Here is a 17,639-nt window from a genome sequence, read left to right on the forward strand (position 1 = left end):
CCACCATTACTCTCACACTTGGTTCAAAGCTCCCCATGCATTCACTCAACATTTCCCAAAATCTCTCTCTCTCCTCTACACTTCTCTCTTCTCCAGGTGCATATATGCTTATTATAACCCACTTTTCACATCCAACCTTTATTTTACTCCACATAATCCTTGAATTAATACATTTATAGTCCCTCTTTTCCTGCCATAACTTATCCTTCAACATTATTGCTACTCCTACTTTAGCTCTAACTCTGTTTAAAACCCCTGACCTAATCCCATTTATTCCTCTCCACTGAAACTCTCCTACCCCCTTCAGCTTTGTTTCACTTAAAGCCAGGACATCCAGCTTCTTCTCATTCATAATATCCACAATCATCTCTTTCTTATCATTCGCACAACATCCACGCACATTCAGACTTCCCACTTTGAAAATTTTCTTCTTATTCTTTTTAGTAATTATTACAGGAAAAGGGGTTACTAGCCCATTGTTCCCGGCATTTTAGTTGACTTTTGCAACACGCATGGCTTACGGTGGAAAGATTCTTATTCCACTTCCCCATGGATATGAAAGGAAAAGTAATAACACCAAGAACTATTAAGATAAAATCAAAGAAAACTCATTTGAGTGTGTATAAATAAACATGTATATGTATGTGTAGTGTGACCTAAGTGTAAGTAGAAGTAGCAAGATGTACCTGTAATCTTGCATATTTATGAGACAGACAAAAGACACCAGCAATCCTACCATCATGTAAAACAATTACAGGCTTTTGTTTCACACTCACTTGGCAGGACGGTAGTACGTCCCTGGGTGGTTGCTGTCTACCAACCTACTACCAATCATATCTGTAGATATTTCTGGCACAAAATAAACATTTTCTCTGCTTCTTAGTCATATCTCCAGGACCCTTTTATATTACGCTTGCCTTCCTTTTTTAATTTTTATTCACGCAAAAAATAGAAAATTTGCTTTTATGTTGACTACTGCATTATTGTAATACAGTAATTGTATAAATAATGCTGGTGCATTCCTAAATGCGTATTAGACTGGCCAGTTGGACACATCTAATATTAGCAAAAATTGAACATTCCTACTACTTTGAACTCAGTTTCAAGCTACTTTCAGTCCTGAAACTAATGAAAATCATCTCTATTTCTATAACATATATTCCTTTCTAACAAAGAGAATGCAACAGTAAAAAACATACGAAAATACACTTCAAAATCACTGTTTTAAACCAAAAATGTGGTCTCCATTTTTCTTCTCATGCACTACATGCTGCGAGATTTTTTTGTATAGTGCACACTCACCATATAGTCCCATTCTCTCATATCTTGGCCCAAATTTACCGCTCACAGCTTCACCATTGTGAGCTGTGCTCATGGCGTCATACTACGGGACTGACACTGGCTTCAGAGCCGTGAAACAACAAGACTGATACTGAAAGGGTTAAATCAGTTCTCATGGAGGAAGGGACAAACGAATTTTAAGCTTCCTGGCTTTTCAGGTTAATAAAATCCACAATTATTGTTGCATTATTAGATTTCTTTATTTTTTTGTGAGAAAGTCTCTGTCCTTCATAATCACCCTTATTATATACAGGTCCACATTCCTGTATCCAAAATTCTGAAATTCGAAAAGTTCCAAAAACCAAAGTTTTTTGTGGAGTGTGGAGCATCAGTCACTGACAACCAGAGTGGCAGGCGTCTGTTGTGTCCCAGCGCTTGCAGTGTTCACACGTGCATCTGCTGTTCGCTGATATTTTGTTTTTGCTTTTTATTTTGTGACTATTTAATTTCACTGCAAAAATGTCAAAAAGAGCTGCAGATACTCCTATGGGAAACAGTGAGAAAAAGAAAAGGAAGCATGTGACATTATCAATAACGCAGAAAGTAGAGTTACTGCAGAGGCTTGATCGTGGTGTGTAAGTGCAGTGTCTTACTGAAGAATATGGTGTTGGAACTACCACTGTGTATGATTTAACCCTTTGACTGTTTTGGTCATATATATATATATATATATACGTCTTACGAGCCACAGTTTTTGACATATATTTTATTTTATTATTTTATTTTTATTATCACACTGGCCGATTCCCACCAAGGCAGGGTGGCCCGAAAAAGAAAAGCTTTTACCATCATTCACTCCATCACTGTCTTGCCAGAAGGGTGCTTTACACTACAGTTTTTAAACTGCAACATTAACACCCCTCCTTCAGAGTGCAGGCACTGTACTTCCCATCTCCAGGACTCAAGTCCGGCCTGCCGGTTTCCCTGAACCCCTTAATAAATGTTACTTTGCTCGCACTCCAACAGCACGTCAAGTATTAAAAACCATTTGTCTCCATTCACTCCTATCAAACACACATATATACTCGTAAATTCTAGCGGCTTCAAATCAAGCAGGAGAAAGCTGGTAGGCCCACATGTGAGAGAATGGGTCTGTGTGGTCAGTGTGCACCATATAAAAAAATCCTGCAGCAAGCAGTGGATAATGAGAAAAAAAAACTCCATCTGTTTTTTTAATTAAAATGCCAACTTTGTGGTCTATTTTCGTATAGTATTTTTGGTTGTATTCTCGTTTTCTTGGTCTCGATTGATAGAATGGAAAACATATTATAGAAATAGAAGTGATTCTGATTGGTTTTACTATGAAAAGAACCTTGAACTGTTGCTCAATGTAGGGGAAATTTTTTATTTTTGCCGATGTTCAAAAGTAAACAAATGATGTCATTTTCTAATAAATGTCCAACTAACCATTCTAATATACAGTCATGAATAGGTTGACCTTATTTTTACAATTATTACAATATTGCAGTAGTCTACATAACAGTAAATCTTCTATTTTTTGTTTGAATAAAAATTCAAAATAGAAAGCAAGAGTAATATCAGAGAGTCCTGGAGACATGACTGATGAACAAAGAAAATGTTATTTTAGAGCCAGGAATGTCTGCATTGTTCATTCTAGACCCTATTTTGAAATTGTCATATTTTTTAATTTTCATGAAATTGGCCAAATTGCAAATTTCTGACCACGTTATTGGGTAGTTGAAATCGTAAATGGGCAGTTTCTTGTACTCAATCGATAGAACAAATGGAGTTCTAAAGAAATAGTTATGAGTTTGGTTGACTGGAACAACGTAATTAGCAGAAAATAGGGATCAAAGTGGGTGAAATTGCCGATTCGTAAATATCGCCGAGGTCGCTAACTTCACGAGAGTGTAATTTTGTCAGTTTTCCATCAAATTTTGTTCTTTTGGTGTCATTATAATCGGGAAAAGATTCTCTATCATTTCATAAGTTTTTTTTTTTTGTGCAAGAAAGGTATAAAATACCGACAATATAAAAGTTAAGACACATGTGCAACATCTGGATATCTTTATTGTAGATGTTTCACTATCCAGTGGCTTTATCAATACAGATTCTAGGACATAATTAGAAGACAGTAGAACTGTATGCAAAAGATGAGTTAATCAGTTCCTCGGCCTTGGAGTTAGTGTTCACAGCATCATGGTGAAGGAGAATCTGGAGCAAAGGCAAGAAGACTGGCGGTTATATAGGCGTCAGTGGATAAGGACGTGCAGCAGACGAGGGCATAGTCACTGGTAGGCGGGATTACCCAGTGGAAGTAGGTCCTACCCGAAGAGATGGGTTAGTTGTAGCAGCAGTGAAGAAGGTCTTGTAGATGTCCTCTGAACCAAGATTCTATGATGTTGCAGTGTCTGACAAGTTGTGCAAGAAAGGTATAAAATACCGACAATATGACATTTGTGCAACATCTGGATATCTTTATTGTAGACGTTTTGCCATCCAGTGGCTTTATCAATACAGATTCTAGGACATAATTGGAAGACAGTAGAACTATATACAAAAGATGAGGTAATCAGTCTCTCACGGCTGCTACAACTAACCCATCTCTTTGGGTAGGACCTACTTCCACTGGGGTATCCCGCCTACCAGTGACTATGCCCTCGTCTGCTGCCCGTCCTTATCCACTGACGCCTATATAACCGCCAGTCTTCTTGCCTTTGCTCCAGATTCTCCTCCACTACGATGCTGTGAACACTAACTCCAAGGCTGAGGAACTGATTAACTCATCTTTTGTATATAGTTCTACTGTCTTCCAATTATGTCCTTGAATCTGTATTGATAAAGCCACTGGATGGCGAAACGTCTACAATAAAGATATCCAGATGTTGCACGTTTTTTTTTTGGGGGGGGGGGAATTTTGCGACTCCTGGAGACACCTCAGGATTTGGGGTTGTGACAGTCAAGGGGTTGAAGAAATGGTGCTAAATACAAATAAGCATGAGAATAGTAGTGATGATGACATTGTGAACACAGGTGAAAAAGTCCCCACAGACAATATGGTGAAAATGTGTGATCAGTTAAGTCTTTAAAAATGCCGTCTGTCATAGTGGTGCTTCCATCACTTGAGAATCATGTTCCTAGTCTATAATTATCCCATTACAGTATTTTGTTTATAAATATATTACTCTATAAATTAACCATAGTAGTATTTGTAGTCTTTATTCATCCCAATTAGTGTGAGTATTCATACATTTTTGCTGCAGTGTTAATGTTTGATTATGGGGTGCTGCCCTAGACCCCCCACCTTCATTCTGAAATTCGAAAAATTCTGAAATTCAAAACATTACTGGCCCCAAGGGTTTTGGCTAAAGGAATGTGTATCTGGACTGATCTCTTGGACTCTCTGTCCATTCTTTTTACTTTTCAGTTTCACTTACACTGTCGAAGAACAAGAGTATCTAATGATTACTTTGTCCTAGGGGGATATTTGTAGTCTATTTTCTGTCTGACTTGTTATGGGAGATTAAACGTATATTATGTCCATACTTGCTGGGTCATCTTATCTTATTCTCATGAGTTTTGGAGCTTAACCTCCATATCTCTAGACCTCTGTGGGGGCTACAGTTCTAGTTTATTTCTCCATGGGTCAGATACCCTAAGTTCATGAGCTTGGCCCTGGTTTGCTGCCTTGGAAATTCTCTTTGTAATATTCATAATTGTTTTTTTGTTTCTATCATATCCCAAACATTTTATTTTATTTTGGTAAAGAGTGTATAAGACTGTTACATCAAGGGCCATGTCTATAGGCCTGTTTTGGCCCCTTTCTGTAACAAGATGTCGAATCAAGCTCTGGTCTAGTTGTCCTTAGACAAACGTCATTTTAATATGGGGATCATAAAATGTGATCTTTATTACAAAAGAATTCATATAAAACTTAGTATAGGATACAAAGTTCCCTCTCTTGTGGTGTAATACATAAAGATATACAGTGGACCCCCAGCTTACGATATTATTTCATTCCAGAAGTATGTTCAGGTGCCGTTACTGAACGAATTTGTTCCCATAAGGAATATTGTGAATTAGATTAGTCCATTTCAGACCCCCAAATATACATGTACAAATGCACTTAAATAAATACACTTATATAATTGGTCGCATCAAGGAAGAGAGAGGTGAAGGTTTATAAACTAAAAGAGGAGGCAGTTAGGGTAAGATATAAACAGCTATTGGAGGATAGAGGGGCTAATGAGAGCACAGGCAATGGGGTCGAAGAGGTATGGGGTAGGTTTAAAAATGTAGTGTTAGAGTGTTCAGCAGAAGTTTGTGGTTACAGGAAAGTGGGTGCGGGAGGGAAGAGGAGCGATTGGTGGAATGATGATGTAAAGAGAGTAGTAAGGGAGAAAAAGTTAGCATATGAGAAGTTTTTACAAAGTAGAAGTGATGCAAGGAGGGAAGAGTATATGGAGAAAAAGAGAGAGGTTAAGAGAGTGGTGAAGCAATGTAAAAAGAGAGCAAATGAGAGAGTGGGTGAGATGTTATCAACAAATTTTGTTGAAAATAAGAAAAAGTTTTGGAGTGAGATTAACAAGTTAAGAAAGCCTAGAGAACAAATGGATTTGTCAGTTAAAAATAGGAGAGGAGAGTTATTAAATGGAGAGTTAGAGGTATTGGGAAGATGGAGGGAATATTTTGAGGAATTGTTATATGTTGATGAAGATAGGGAAGCTGTGATTTCGTGTATAGGACAAGGAGGAATAACATCTTGTAGGAGTGAGGAAGAGCCAGTTGTGAGTGTGGGGGAAGTTCGTGAGGCAGTAGGTAAAATGAAAGGGGGTAAGGCAGCCGGGATTGATAGGATAAAGATAGAAATGTTAAAAGCAGGTGGGGATATAGTTTTGGAGTGGTTGTTGCAATTATTTAATAAATGTATGGAAGAGGGTAAGGTACCTAGGGATTGGCAGAGAGCATGCATAGTTCCTTTGTATAAAGGCAAAGGGGACAAAAGAGAGTGCAAAAATTATAGGAGGATAAGTCTGTTGAGTATACCTGGTAAAGCGTATGGTAGAGTTATTATTGAAAGAATTAAGAGTAAGACGGAGAATAGGATAGCAGATGAACAAGGAGGCTTTAGGAAAGGTAGGGGGTGTGTGGACCAGGTGTTTACAGTGAAACATATAAGTGAACAGTATTTAGATAAGGCTAAAGAGGTTTTTGTGGTATTTATGGATTTGGACAGGGTGGATACGGGGGCAATGTGGCAGATGTTGCAGGTGTATGGTGTAGGAGGTAGGTTACTGAAAGCAGTGAAGAGTTTTTACAAGGATAATGAGGCTCAAGTACAGTATGTAGGAAAGAGGGAGATTATTTCCCAGTAAAAGTAGGCCTTAAACAAGGATGTGTGATGTCACCGTGTTGTTTAATATATTTATAGATGGGGCTCTAAGAGAAATAAATGCGAGGGTCTTGGCAAGAGGCGTGGAGTTAAAAGATAAAGAATCACACATAAAGTGGGAGTTGTCACAGTTGCTCTTTGCTGATGACACTGTGCTCTTGGGAGATTCTGAAGAGAAGTTGCAGAGGTTGGTGGATGAATTTGGTAGGGTATGCAAAAGAAGAAAATTAAAAGTGAATACAGGAAAGAGTAAGGTTATGAGGATAAAAAGATTAGGTGATGAAAGATTGGATATCAGATTGGAGGGAGAGAGTATGGAGGAGGTGAATGTATTCAGATATTTGGGAGTGGACGTGTCAGCGGATGGGTCTGTGAAAGATGAGGTGAATCATAGAATTGATGAGGGGAAAAGGGTGAGCGGTGCACTTAGGAGTCTGTGGAGACAAAGAACTTTGTCCTTGGAGGCAAAGAGGGGAATGTATGAGAGTATAGTTTTACCAAACCCTCTTATATGGGTGTGAAGCATGGGTGATGAATGTTGCAGCGAGGAGAAGGCTGGAGGCAGTGGAGATGTCATGTCTGAGGGCAATGTGTGGTGTGAATATAATGCAGGGAATTCGTAGCTTGGAAGTTAGGAGGAGGTGTGGGATTGTCAAAACTGTTGTCCAGAGGGCTGAGGAAGGGTTGTTGAGGTGGTTTGGACATGTAGAGAGAATGGAGCGAAACAGAATGACTTCAAGAGTGTATCAGTCTGTAGTGGAAGGAAGGCGGGGTAGGGGTCGGCCTACGAAAGGTTGGAGGGAGGGGGTAAAGGAGGTTTTGTGTGCGAGGGGCTTGGACTTCCAGCAGGCATGCGTGAGCGTGTTTGATAGGAGTGAATGGAGACAAGTGGTTTTTAATACTTGACGTGCTGTTGGAGTGTGAGCAAAGTAACATTTATGAAGGGATTCAGGGAAACCTGCAGGCCGGACTTGAGTCCTGGAGATGGGAAGTACAGTGCCTGCACTCTGAAGGAGGGGTGTTAATGTTGCAGTTTAAAAACTGTAGTGTGAAGTGCCCTTCTGGCAAGACAGTGATGGAGTGAATGATGGTGAAAGTTTTTCTTTTTCGGGCCACCCTGCCATGGTGGGAATCAGCCAGTGTGTTAATAAATAATAATAAATTAATAAATAATAATTGTGAGTAGATCATAAAGCGGGGGTCCACTGTACTTATTACAGAAATCAGTCGACATACAACTTACTTGTAAATGTTTCTGTACAATGCTTCTACTCAGTGACACGAGTCTTGTACAAAAATATATTTACCAGGAAGTTCTGAAATGTATCAAATAAAACTATCGTCTCAATAAAAACAGGCTCGTATTAGATACCAGTGGAGACTATATATACATTAATTTCAAACACATTAATCCTTAAAGTCAGAAGGGCTTTGTTAAAGTATAGACAGACCGATACACAAATAACCCGCACATAGGAGAGAGGAGCTTACGACGACGTTTCGGCCCAACTTGGACCATTTACAAAGTCGCACTAACCAGAAGTGGAGCAGGACGGCTATATATAGGCAGGAAGAGGTAGTGGTGGTGGTAGTAGTGGTAGCAGTAGTGGTAGTAGTGGAGAACTAAGTAGGAGCCAGTCAAATATAAAGAAAGGGGAGCACTGCAAGGGAGCTAGGTGCCCACAGAGGGAGAGCAAATGCACAGAGGTGGGGAGAAGGGGAAGTGATGAAATAAATAAGGAAGGAACAGAAACACGCGACAGAAGAAAGACAAAAAAAGGAAAGAGGAAAGGGGAAGAGGGAGAAGAAGAAAAAAATGAGGAATCAGGTTCAGTCACGGGTGTTCTGAAGTTTGGAGCATTTTATAATGTAGTGGGAGAGGAAGGCATCTACAGAGACGAAGCCAGGACTAAGATTCATACAAGGAAAGTTGTGTATTAGAGAGGATTCAACAAGACGGCGACCGTTAAAGTTGGAATTAGGGAAGACAGTTTTAGCAGAAGACCAGTCTATAGGATGGCTGTGATCTCTGACGTGACAGAAAAGAGCATTGTTAGTGTCGGCAAGCCTAACACTATTTTTGTGCTCCCTAAGTCTGTCAGAAAGAGATCAGCCAGTTTCTCCAAAGTATTGAAGAGGACAGGAGGAGCAAGAAATAGAGTAGACACCAGGAACATCTGTAGAGGGAGGAGAGGTATGAACGAGATTAGTGCGAAGAGTGTTAGTCTGGCGGAAAGTAAACTTGATGTCTAATGGACGGAGAGAATTGTTGAGATTAGAAAGACCGGAAATGTAGGGAAGGCAGAGGACAGAAGAGTTCCCAGGAGTAGAGAGTTTGGGAGAGAAGAAATTACGTGTAGCTCGTGAGAAGGCAGAGTCTATGAAATGGGAAGGGTAGCCAAGACAGGAAAACGAATTATGAAGAGTGGAAATTTCTGCTGGAAGGAACTGAGGATCACAGATGTGGAGGGCATGGAGAAAGAGGGAGATAAGAACACTTATCTTGACAGGGGAAGCATGATAGGAAAAGTAGTGAATGTACATGCCACTGTGCATAGGTTTTCGGTAAACGGAAAAGGAAAAAACCTGTATCTGAGCGGTGGACATGGACATCAAGGAAAGGAAGCAAGGAATTAGATTCCCACTCAGCTTTAAACTTAATGGAAGGGGCAAGATTATTAAGAGCTTCAAGAAAAGGTTGGAAGAGATTGGAGTCATGAGTCCACAGTGCACAGATGTCATCTACATAGCGGAGCCAGAGTGAAGGTTGTGCATTGATGGTAGGAAGAAGAACAATCTCGAAGTATTCCATGTAAAGATTAGCAAGGACAGGAGAGAGAGGAGAGCCCATAGCGACACCGAAGGTTTGAGAATAATATTTCCCTTGAAAGGAAAAGGAATTAGAGTCCACACAGAGGCGGATAAGATCAAGAAAGACTTCAATAGGTATAGGGAGATGTAGAAACCCTTCAAGGGCCTTCTCTCTAAGGAAATCAAGGACATCATCAAGAGGGACATTGGTGAAGAGGGACTCAACGTCAAGACTAAGCATCTTACAGGTTGGGAGAGAGCGAACCCATTCAATGTAGTCTTGAGAGTGACGGAGGTGGGCAGGAGAAAAAGTACCAAGAATGGGAGTGAGGGTTTTGGCCAACCAAGAAGCAAGAGAATAAAAGACAGAACCTCTAGAGGATATGATAGAACGAAGAGGAATATCAAGTTTGAGTTTTGGGAAGGCCATAGAAATAGGGAAGAGAGGGACAGATGACACAAAACCGTTGAACAAGGTCAAAGTCAGGAGGACAGAGGTCGGAGAGTGTCCTTAGTTTCTTGTTGAAAGTTCTCTTGATGCTATCAAGAGGGTTGGAAGTGAGAGGAGTGTAGCTACGCCGAGTCAGAGAGCAAGACATCAGCTTTGCGGAGGCAATTCTCGCGATCAAGGATAACTACCGAATTATCTTTGTCAGAAGATAGTATGACAATGTTAGTGTTAGATTTAAGAGAAGAAAGGGCAAGTTGGTAATGGCGCGGAAGGTGGTGATTCTTAGAAAACAGACTTAACAAGAGCAGGAGGGAGAGCGCCACGAAAAGTGGACAAGTCAGGAAGATTACGGGAGCGAGATTGACGAAAGGAATCAAAAGAGCTAATCAGAGAAATACCAGCATGAGGGGTAGGTGAAGTGGCAAAGGAAAGGCCAAAACCAAGAAGTTCAAGCTCATACTGAGAGAGTGAGACAAGATAAGTTAGTAACACAGTCAGTGAGGGAGAATTTAGACCAAGGGCTAGCTGAGATGAGACGTTGAAGTTTATTCTGTAGTTTAGAAGAACGAATTTGTGTATTCAGGCGAGCAGTGTCAAACGCAATGGTAGAGAGAGGGTTACAGAGATCTTGTGGTAGAGCCGCAAAGAGAGCACGTTGACGCTGACAAAGTAAAGAAGGCATCTTCAACCTGTGACTTAGTAGAAAGAATGAGCTGTTGAAGTAGGAGACGGGCATGATCAGGAAAGGGAGTGTCCAATGGGTTGGGTTCAAGGAAATGGGAGAAGGAAAGTGGCAGAACTTGTTCAGCAAGACAGTCACGTAGGAAGCGACGCCGGGTAGCAATAAGAGCAGCCTCATAAGATCGAAAGAGGGGTTTAAAAGAGGGAAGAACATTAAAAAAGTTGGAGAGAATATGACGCTTAACTGCGGGGTCCATAAATAACAAAAAAAAAGGCACAATACCGTGACTGGAACGATACACAAATAACCCGCACATAGAAGAGAGGAGCTTACGACGACGTTTCGGTCCGACTTGGACCATTTACAAAGTCACACTAACCAGAAGTGGAGCAGGACGGCTATATATAGGCAGGAAGAGGTAGTGGTGGTAGCGGTAGTAGTAGTAGTAGTAGTAGTAGTAGTAGTAGTAGTAGTAGTAGTAGTAGTGGTGGTGGTGGTAGTAGTGGAGAAATAAGGAGGAGGAGCCAGGGAACTCTTCTGTCCTCTGCCTTCCCTATATTTCTGGTCTTTCTAATCTCGACAGTTCTCTCCTTCCCTTAGACATCAAGCTTACTTTCCGCCAGACTAACACTCTTCGCGCTAATCTCGTTCATACCTCTCCTCCCTCTACAGATGTTCCTGGTGTCTACTCTATTTCTTGCTCCTCCTGTCCTCTTCAGTACTTTGGAGAAACTGGCCGATCTCTTTCTGACAGACTTAGGGAGCACAAAAATAGCGTTAGGCTTGCCGATACTAACAATGCTCTTTTCTGTCACGTCAGAGATCACAGCCATCCAATAGACTGGTCTTCTGCTAAAACTGTCTTCCCTACTTCCAACTTTAACAGTCGCCATCTTGTTGAATCCTCTCTAATACACAACTTTCCCTGTGTGAATCTTAGTCCTGACTTCGTCTCTGTGGATGCCTTCCTCTCCCACTACATTGTAAAATGCTCCAAACTTCAGAACACCCATGACTTAACCTGATTCCTCATTTTTTCTTCTTCCTTTTCCTCTTTCCTTTTTTTGTCTTTCTTCTGTCGCGTGTTTCTGTTCCTTCCTTATTTATTTCATCACTTCCCCTTCTCCCCACCTCTGTGCACTTGCTCTCCCTCTGTGGGCACCTAGCTTCCTTGCAGTGCTCCCCTTTCTTTATATTTGACTGGCTCCTCCTCCTTAGTTCTGCCTGCCTGGCCTGCCTATATCTATATATATATATATATATATATATATATATATATATATATATATATATATATATATATATATATATATATATATATATATATATATATATATATATATATATATATATATATATATATATATATATAATCTTCTTCTTCTTCTTCTTTCAACGTACCAGCCGTATCCCACTGAGGTGGGGTGGCCCAAAAGAAAAAACTGAAGTTTCTCCTTTTAAATTTAGTAATATATACAGGAGAAGGGGTTACTAGCCCCTTGCTCCCGGCATTTTAGTCGCCTCTTACGACACGCATGGCTTACAGAGGAAGAATTCTGTTCCACTTCCCCATGGAGATAAGAGGAAACAAGAACAAGAATTAGAAAGAAAATAGAAGAAAACCCAGAGGGGTGTGTACATATATGCTTGTACATGTATGTGTAGTGTGACCTAAGTGTAAGTAGAAGTAGCAAGACTTACCTGTAATCTTGCATATTTATGAGACAGACAAAAGACACCAGCAATCCTACCATCATGTAAAACTATTACAGGCTTTCGTTTTACACTCACTTGGCAGGACAGTAGTACCTCCCTGGGCGGTTGCTGTCTACCAACCTACTACCTACATATATATATATATATATATATATATATATATATATATATATATATATATATACATTATATATATATTATATATTATATATATATCTTTCTTTCTCTTTCTTTCAACACACCGGCCGTATCCCACCGAGGCGGGGTGGCCCAAAAGGAAAAACGAAAGTTTCTCCTTTTACATTTAGTAATATATACAGGAGAAGAGGTTACTAGCCCCTTGCTCCCGGCATTTTAGTCGCCTCTTACAACACGCATGGCTTACGGAGGAAGAATTCTGTTCCACTTCCCCATGGAGATAAGAGGAAATAAACAAGAATAAGAACTAGAAAGAAAATAGAAGAAAACCCAGAGGGGTATGTATATATATGCTTGTACATGTATGTGTAGTGTTACCTAAGTGTAAGTAGAAGTAGCAAGACATACCTGAAATCTTGCATGTTCATGAGACAGAAAAATGGACACCAGCAATCCTACCATCATGTAAAACAATTACAGGCTTTCGTTTTACACTCACTTGGCAGGACGGTAGTACCTCCCTGGGTGGTTGCTGTCTACCAACCTACTACCTACATATATATATATATATATATATATATATATATATATCTTTCTTCTTTCTTTCAACACACCGGCCGTATCCCACCGAGGCGGGGTGGCCCAAAAGGAAAAACGAAAGTTTCTCCTTTTACATTTAGTAATATATACAGGAGAAGAGGTTACTAGCCCCTTGCTCCCGGCATTTTAGTTGCCTCTTACAACACGCATGGCTTACGGAGGAAGAATTCTGTTCCACTTCCCCATGGAGATAAGAGGAAATAAACAAGAATAAGAACTAGAAAGAAAATAGAAGAAAACCCAGAGGGGTGTGTATATATGTGCTTGTACATGTATGTGTAGTGTGACCTAAGTGTAAGTAGAAGTAGCAAGACGTACCTGAAATCTTGCATGTTCATGAGACAGAAAAAAGGACACCAGCAATCCTACCATCATGTAAAACAATTACAGGCTTTCGTTTTACACTCACTTGGCAGGACGGTAGTACCTCCCTGGGCGGTTGCTGTCTACCAACCTACTACCTACATATATATATATATATATATATATATAAATATATATATATATATATATATATATATATATATATATATATATATATATATATATATATATATATATATTAATATTATATAGCCGTCCTGCTCCACTTCTAGTTAGTGTGACTTTGTAAATGGTCCAAGTTGGACCGAAACGTCGTCGTAGGCTCCTCTCTTCTATGTGCAGGTTATTTGTGTATCGTTCCAGTCACGGTATTGTGCCTTTTTTTTTGTTTGTTATTTATAGACAGACCGAGATCTTAGCTAATAACAAGCTATCACTGGATCAAAGATGAGTAGAGGATGTTACCGACCATTAGAATAACTTCCCTAAAGCATAAACAGATTCCAGCATAATAGGATTACTGATTACAGCAGTGTCTAAATATTGCACCGCAATGGGATCCAAACTTTGTCTGAGACTAAGGAATATTCTAAAACAAGGAATTGTATTAAAGGCTGAGTGCCTGAATCTGCTCAGAAGAGAGTGTATGAACCTACTCTGAGCGAGTGCTGTGAACCTACTGACTGTACTAATGCCTGATAAGCTGACGTCAGGTTGGTCACGTGACTGAGGGAGACGTCAATATCTGAACTAATGAGCGTCACTCAAACTAGTGGTGTCCCACTACATGAAAATAACACTTACTATTATGAGTGCCTAACAAACAGTATATAACACAATATTAGCATTAACATATAAAATAAAGGAGCACATCCTAGTATAAAAAATGTCGGGTATGGACATACTCATAACAAAGACAGCAACAATCACCATGGGGTTTCTTGTGGTTAGTGTTTGTTATGTAATCATAGTTGCCATCTCAGACTTGGATTAGCTTTTCTCTGAATCACCTCCTCTTTTTTATTATTATTATTATTATTATTATTATTATTATTATTATTATTAATACCATCATACCCCACACCTGTCTTTCTTTTTTTTCTCATTCTTGGCTCTGCTCATTCAGGAAAAATAGCTAGAAAACAAGTGAAGATGGATGTGTATTTCTGTTTGGGCCATCCTGTTGTAATGGGAAACAGCAGATGTGTTAGCAGAAGTGTGATTGCATCATGATCACCATATCTTTTACTTTATATATACAATTGTCATATCTTTTACTTTATACTTAATTTTGAATTTGAAAGTGGTTTACACTTGGAAGCTATAAGAATAATGATCTCATAAGTCTTAGGTTATCATTTTATTTAATTTTCAGCATGTGACTCCTGCATTAAAGAGAGAAGGCTTCCCCACAGTTCCAGATACTACATGGCAGGATATTGGAGGCCTTGAACAGGTCAAACGGGAGCTGAAAGAAAAAATACTTGTAAGTTATATCTGTCTCAATCACCATAATTCCCTTTATTATAATTATGATGTTTCTGTGATTTTCTTTTCTTCCCTGAAGTCTTATTTAGTAGCATTTCAATTTTAATAGAGCATGATTTCTCTTTTCAAGTGGGTTTAGGTGACTTATACTGAGAATTACTTCACCTTTTTTGTTTGTAAATACTGTAACATAAGTCACTTGTTTTAATGTGCTCATGCATAAGGAGACCACTCATTGCACAGGAATTTGATTAAACATTTTATTTATGGTTCCATGCTCATAGGTTAACCAGTTAGAATCAACAGTTATAATGATTTTAGCTTCTTCACCGTTGCTTTTCATTAACCCTTTGACGGGTCTCTCTCGGTTCTATGGCTTTGAAGTCAAGGTCCAAGCCGTAGTACTACATCATGACCTCAGCTCATTCAGATAAGCTGTGAGTAGTAAATTTGGGCCTAGATGAGAGAATACATCTATGTGGTAAGTTTGCACCATATCTACCTTTGATATACCTTTGAAGAGTTTCAAGAGTTTATCTACTCTCTGAGCCTGGCCATGGGCCAGGCTTGTCTGGTGCTTGCCTGGTCAACCAGGCTGTTGCTGCTGGAGGCCTGCTTCCCCACATATCCATCACAGCCTGGTTGATCTGGCACATGGTGAAGATACTTGTTCAGTTTCCTCTTGAAGGCTTCTATACTTGTTCCAGCCATGTTTCTGATATCTTCTCGTAAGATGTTGAATAGTCTGGGACCCCGGATGTTGATACAGTGTTCCCTTATTGTCTCCACCACACCCCTGCTTCTCACTGGGTTTATTTTACACTTCCTCCCATATCTCTCACTCCACTATGTTGTTATGGCAGTGTGCAGATTTGGGACCAGGCCCTCGAGTATTTTCTGGGGTAGTAGGTTGGTAGACAGCAACCACCCAGGGAAGTACTACTGTCCTGCCAGATGACTGTGAAACAGAAACCTGTAACTGTTTTACATGATGGTAGGATTGCTGGTGTCTTTTTCTGCCTCATAAACATGCTAGATAACAGGGATATCTTGCTACTCCTACTTACACTTTGGTCACACTTCACAGACACACACATGCATATATAAATATAGTTTGGAGGGATATGTTGTGTATCTTTATATGTATATGCTTCTAAACTGTTGTATTCTGAGCACCTCTGCAAAAACAGTGATTATGTGTGAGTGTGGTGAAAGTGTTGAATGATGATGAAAGCATTTTCTTTTTGGTCTAAAATGCTAATTGTGGAAAACAATGGCTCATTATATTCCTGTCAACAATGGATAAAAGGTTCAAAGTGATTGTTGAAGTTATGATGTGGGTGTACATAGGTGAGTATGTGTGTACTGAGTATTTAGCATTTAGTCTTGGGTGATTAAGTGGCTTTTGAGAAGAGTCTTAAACTGATTTTCAGAAGGTTATAAATGACCATAATTTTTAAAGGGGTGGACCGGTAAGCCAGCGGAAGGCCTCGGTCAGATGACCAAAAGCTCCAAAGGCGGGTCATCATCTGACTAAGACCCGCGTCAGGAAACATTTGTCCTGTTTCCTGACGAACCTTACCTAACCTAACCTAACTGATTTTCAGACTGGGTTACTTTAACCCTTTCAGGGTCCGTCCCGTAGATCTACGGCTTTATGTTCAAGGTCCAAACTGTAGATCTATGCCAAAATTCTAGCGCCGTCAAATTTAGCACGAGAAGGCTGGTAGGCCTGCATCTAAGAAAATGGGTCTGGGTGGTCAGTGTGCACACCATAGAAAAAATCTGGATGCCCGCATGGCATTGTGGGAACGCCGGCAAAGTAGCTTTGTTCATAGTGCCTGGCGGCAAGATGCTCTCACTCCCCACTCACTCTCCGGGCGAATTCTGACTCTCCTCTTCACAACTTACAGTTCTAAGACTGATGGAAGTGGAGCTGAAGATGAATTCTATGGTTTTGAACCATATGGTACAATGGTGCCATATGGTACAATGGTATCATATGGTACAATGGTACCATATGGTACAATGTACCATATAGTACATTGTACCATATGGTGCATTATACCATATGGTACAGGGTACAGGGACCCTAATGGAAATAAGTTATCCTAGGTTCTCCAAACATATGCTGCTAAGTATGATATTCTATGTAACTTTATTTGTGTATAACTAAATAAACTTGCTTATGATGCCACATGCACTTGAGTAAGTTTATTCAGGTATACAGAAATACAATTACATAGATTATCATACATAGCAGCATACATATAAAATCCTAGGATAACCCAAAAAAGTCAGGGTGACTTATTTCCATAGTTATCCCTGTATCTGTACCATATGGTGTCCTGTACTGTATGGTACTCTGTACCATATGGTACTCTGTACCATATGGTACCCTGTACCATATGGTACTCTGTACCATATGGTACCCTGTGCCATATGGTACCCTGTACCATATGGTACCCTGCACCATATGTTATCCTGTACTGCATGGTACCCTATACCATATAGTACAATGTACCATATGGTGCCCTGTAACATATGATACCATGTTCCATATGGTCAATAGGTATTGGTGGCATGAGACACAGACAAGACTGAGTGAGTGGCGACACAAGCTAGCTACTGACTCCGCAGTTTCCGAGACAAAGTGCTTTGTCATCCACCTCAAGGAACACGTCAAGATCCTGTACACTTGTAAATATATAATAGAACATTACTAATATATAACA

At 39.8% G+C, this 17,639-nt stretch overlaps 1 protein-coding gene across 4 annotated transcripts in view; it reads left to right on the forward strand.

Annotated features, from left to right (window-relative positions):
- The window catches only part of LOC128688590 (nuclear valosin-containing protein-like), a 337,361-nt gene that overhangs the window by 253,784 nt on the left and 65,938 nt on the right, over positions 1-17,639 (forward strand). For all 4 annotated transcript variants that reach the window (XM_070087530.1, XM_070087528.1, XM_070087533.1 and 1 more), the window contains one exon: positions 14,792-14,902. In XM_070087530.1, coding sequence (XP_069943631.1) covers positions 14,792-14,902 — 111 coding nt within the window. The remainder of the gene's footprint in view (positions 1-14,791; positions 14,903-17,639) is intronic.

This window comes from Cherax quadricarinatus, chromosome 2, assembly GCF_038502225.1.
Source record: "Cherax quadricarinatus isolate ZL_2023a chromosome 2, ASM3850222v1, whole genome shotgun sequence".
NCBI classification, from domain to species: Eukaryota; Metazoa; Arthropoda; class Malacostraca; order Decapoda; family Parastacidae; genus Cherax; species Cherax quadricarinatus.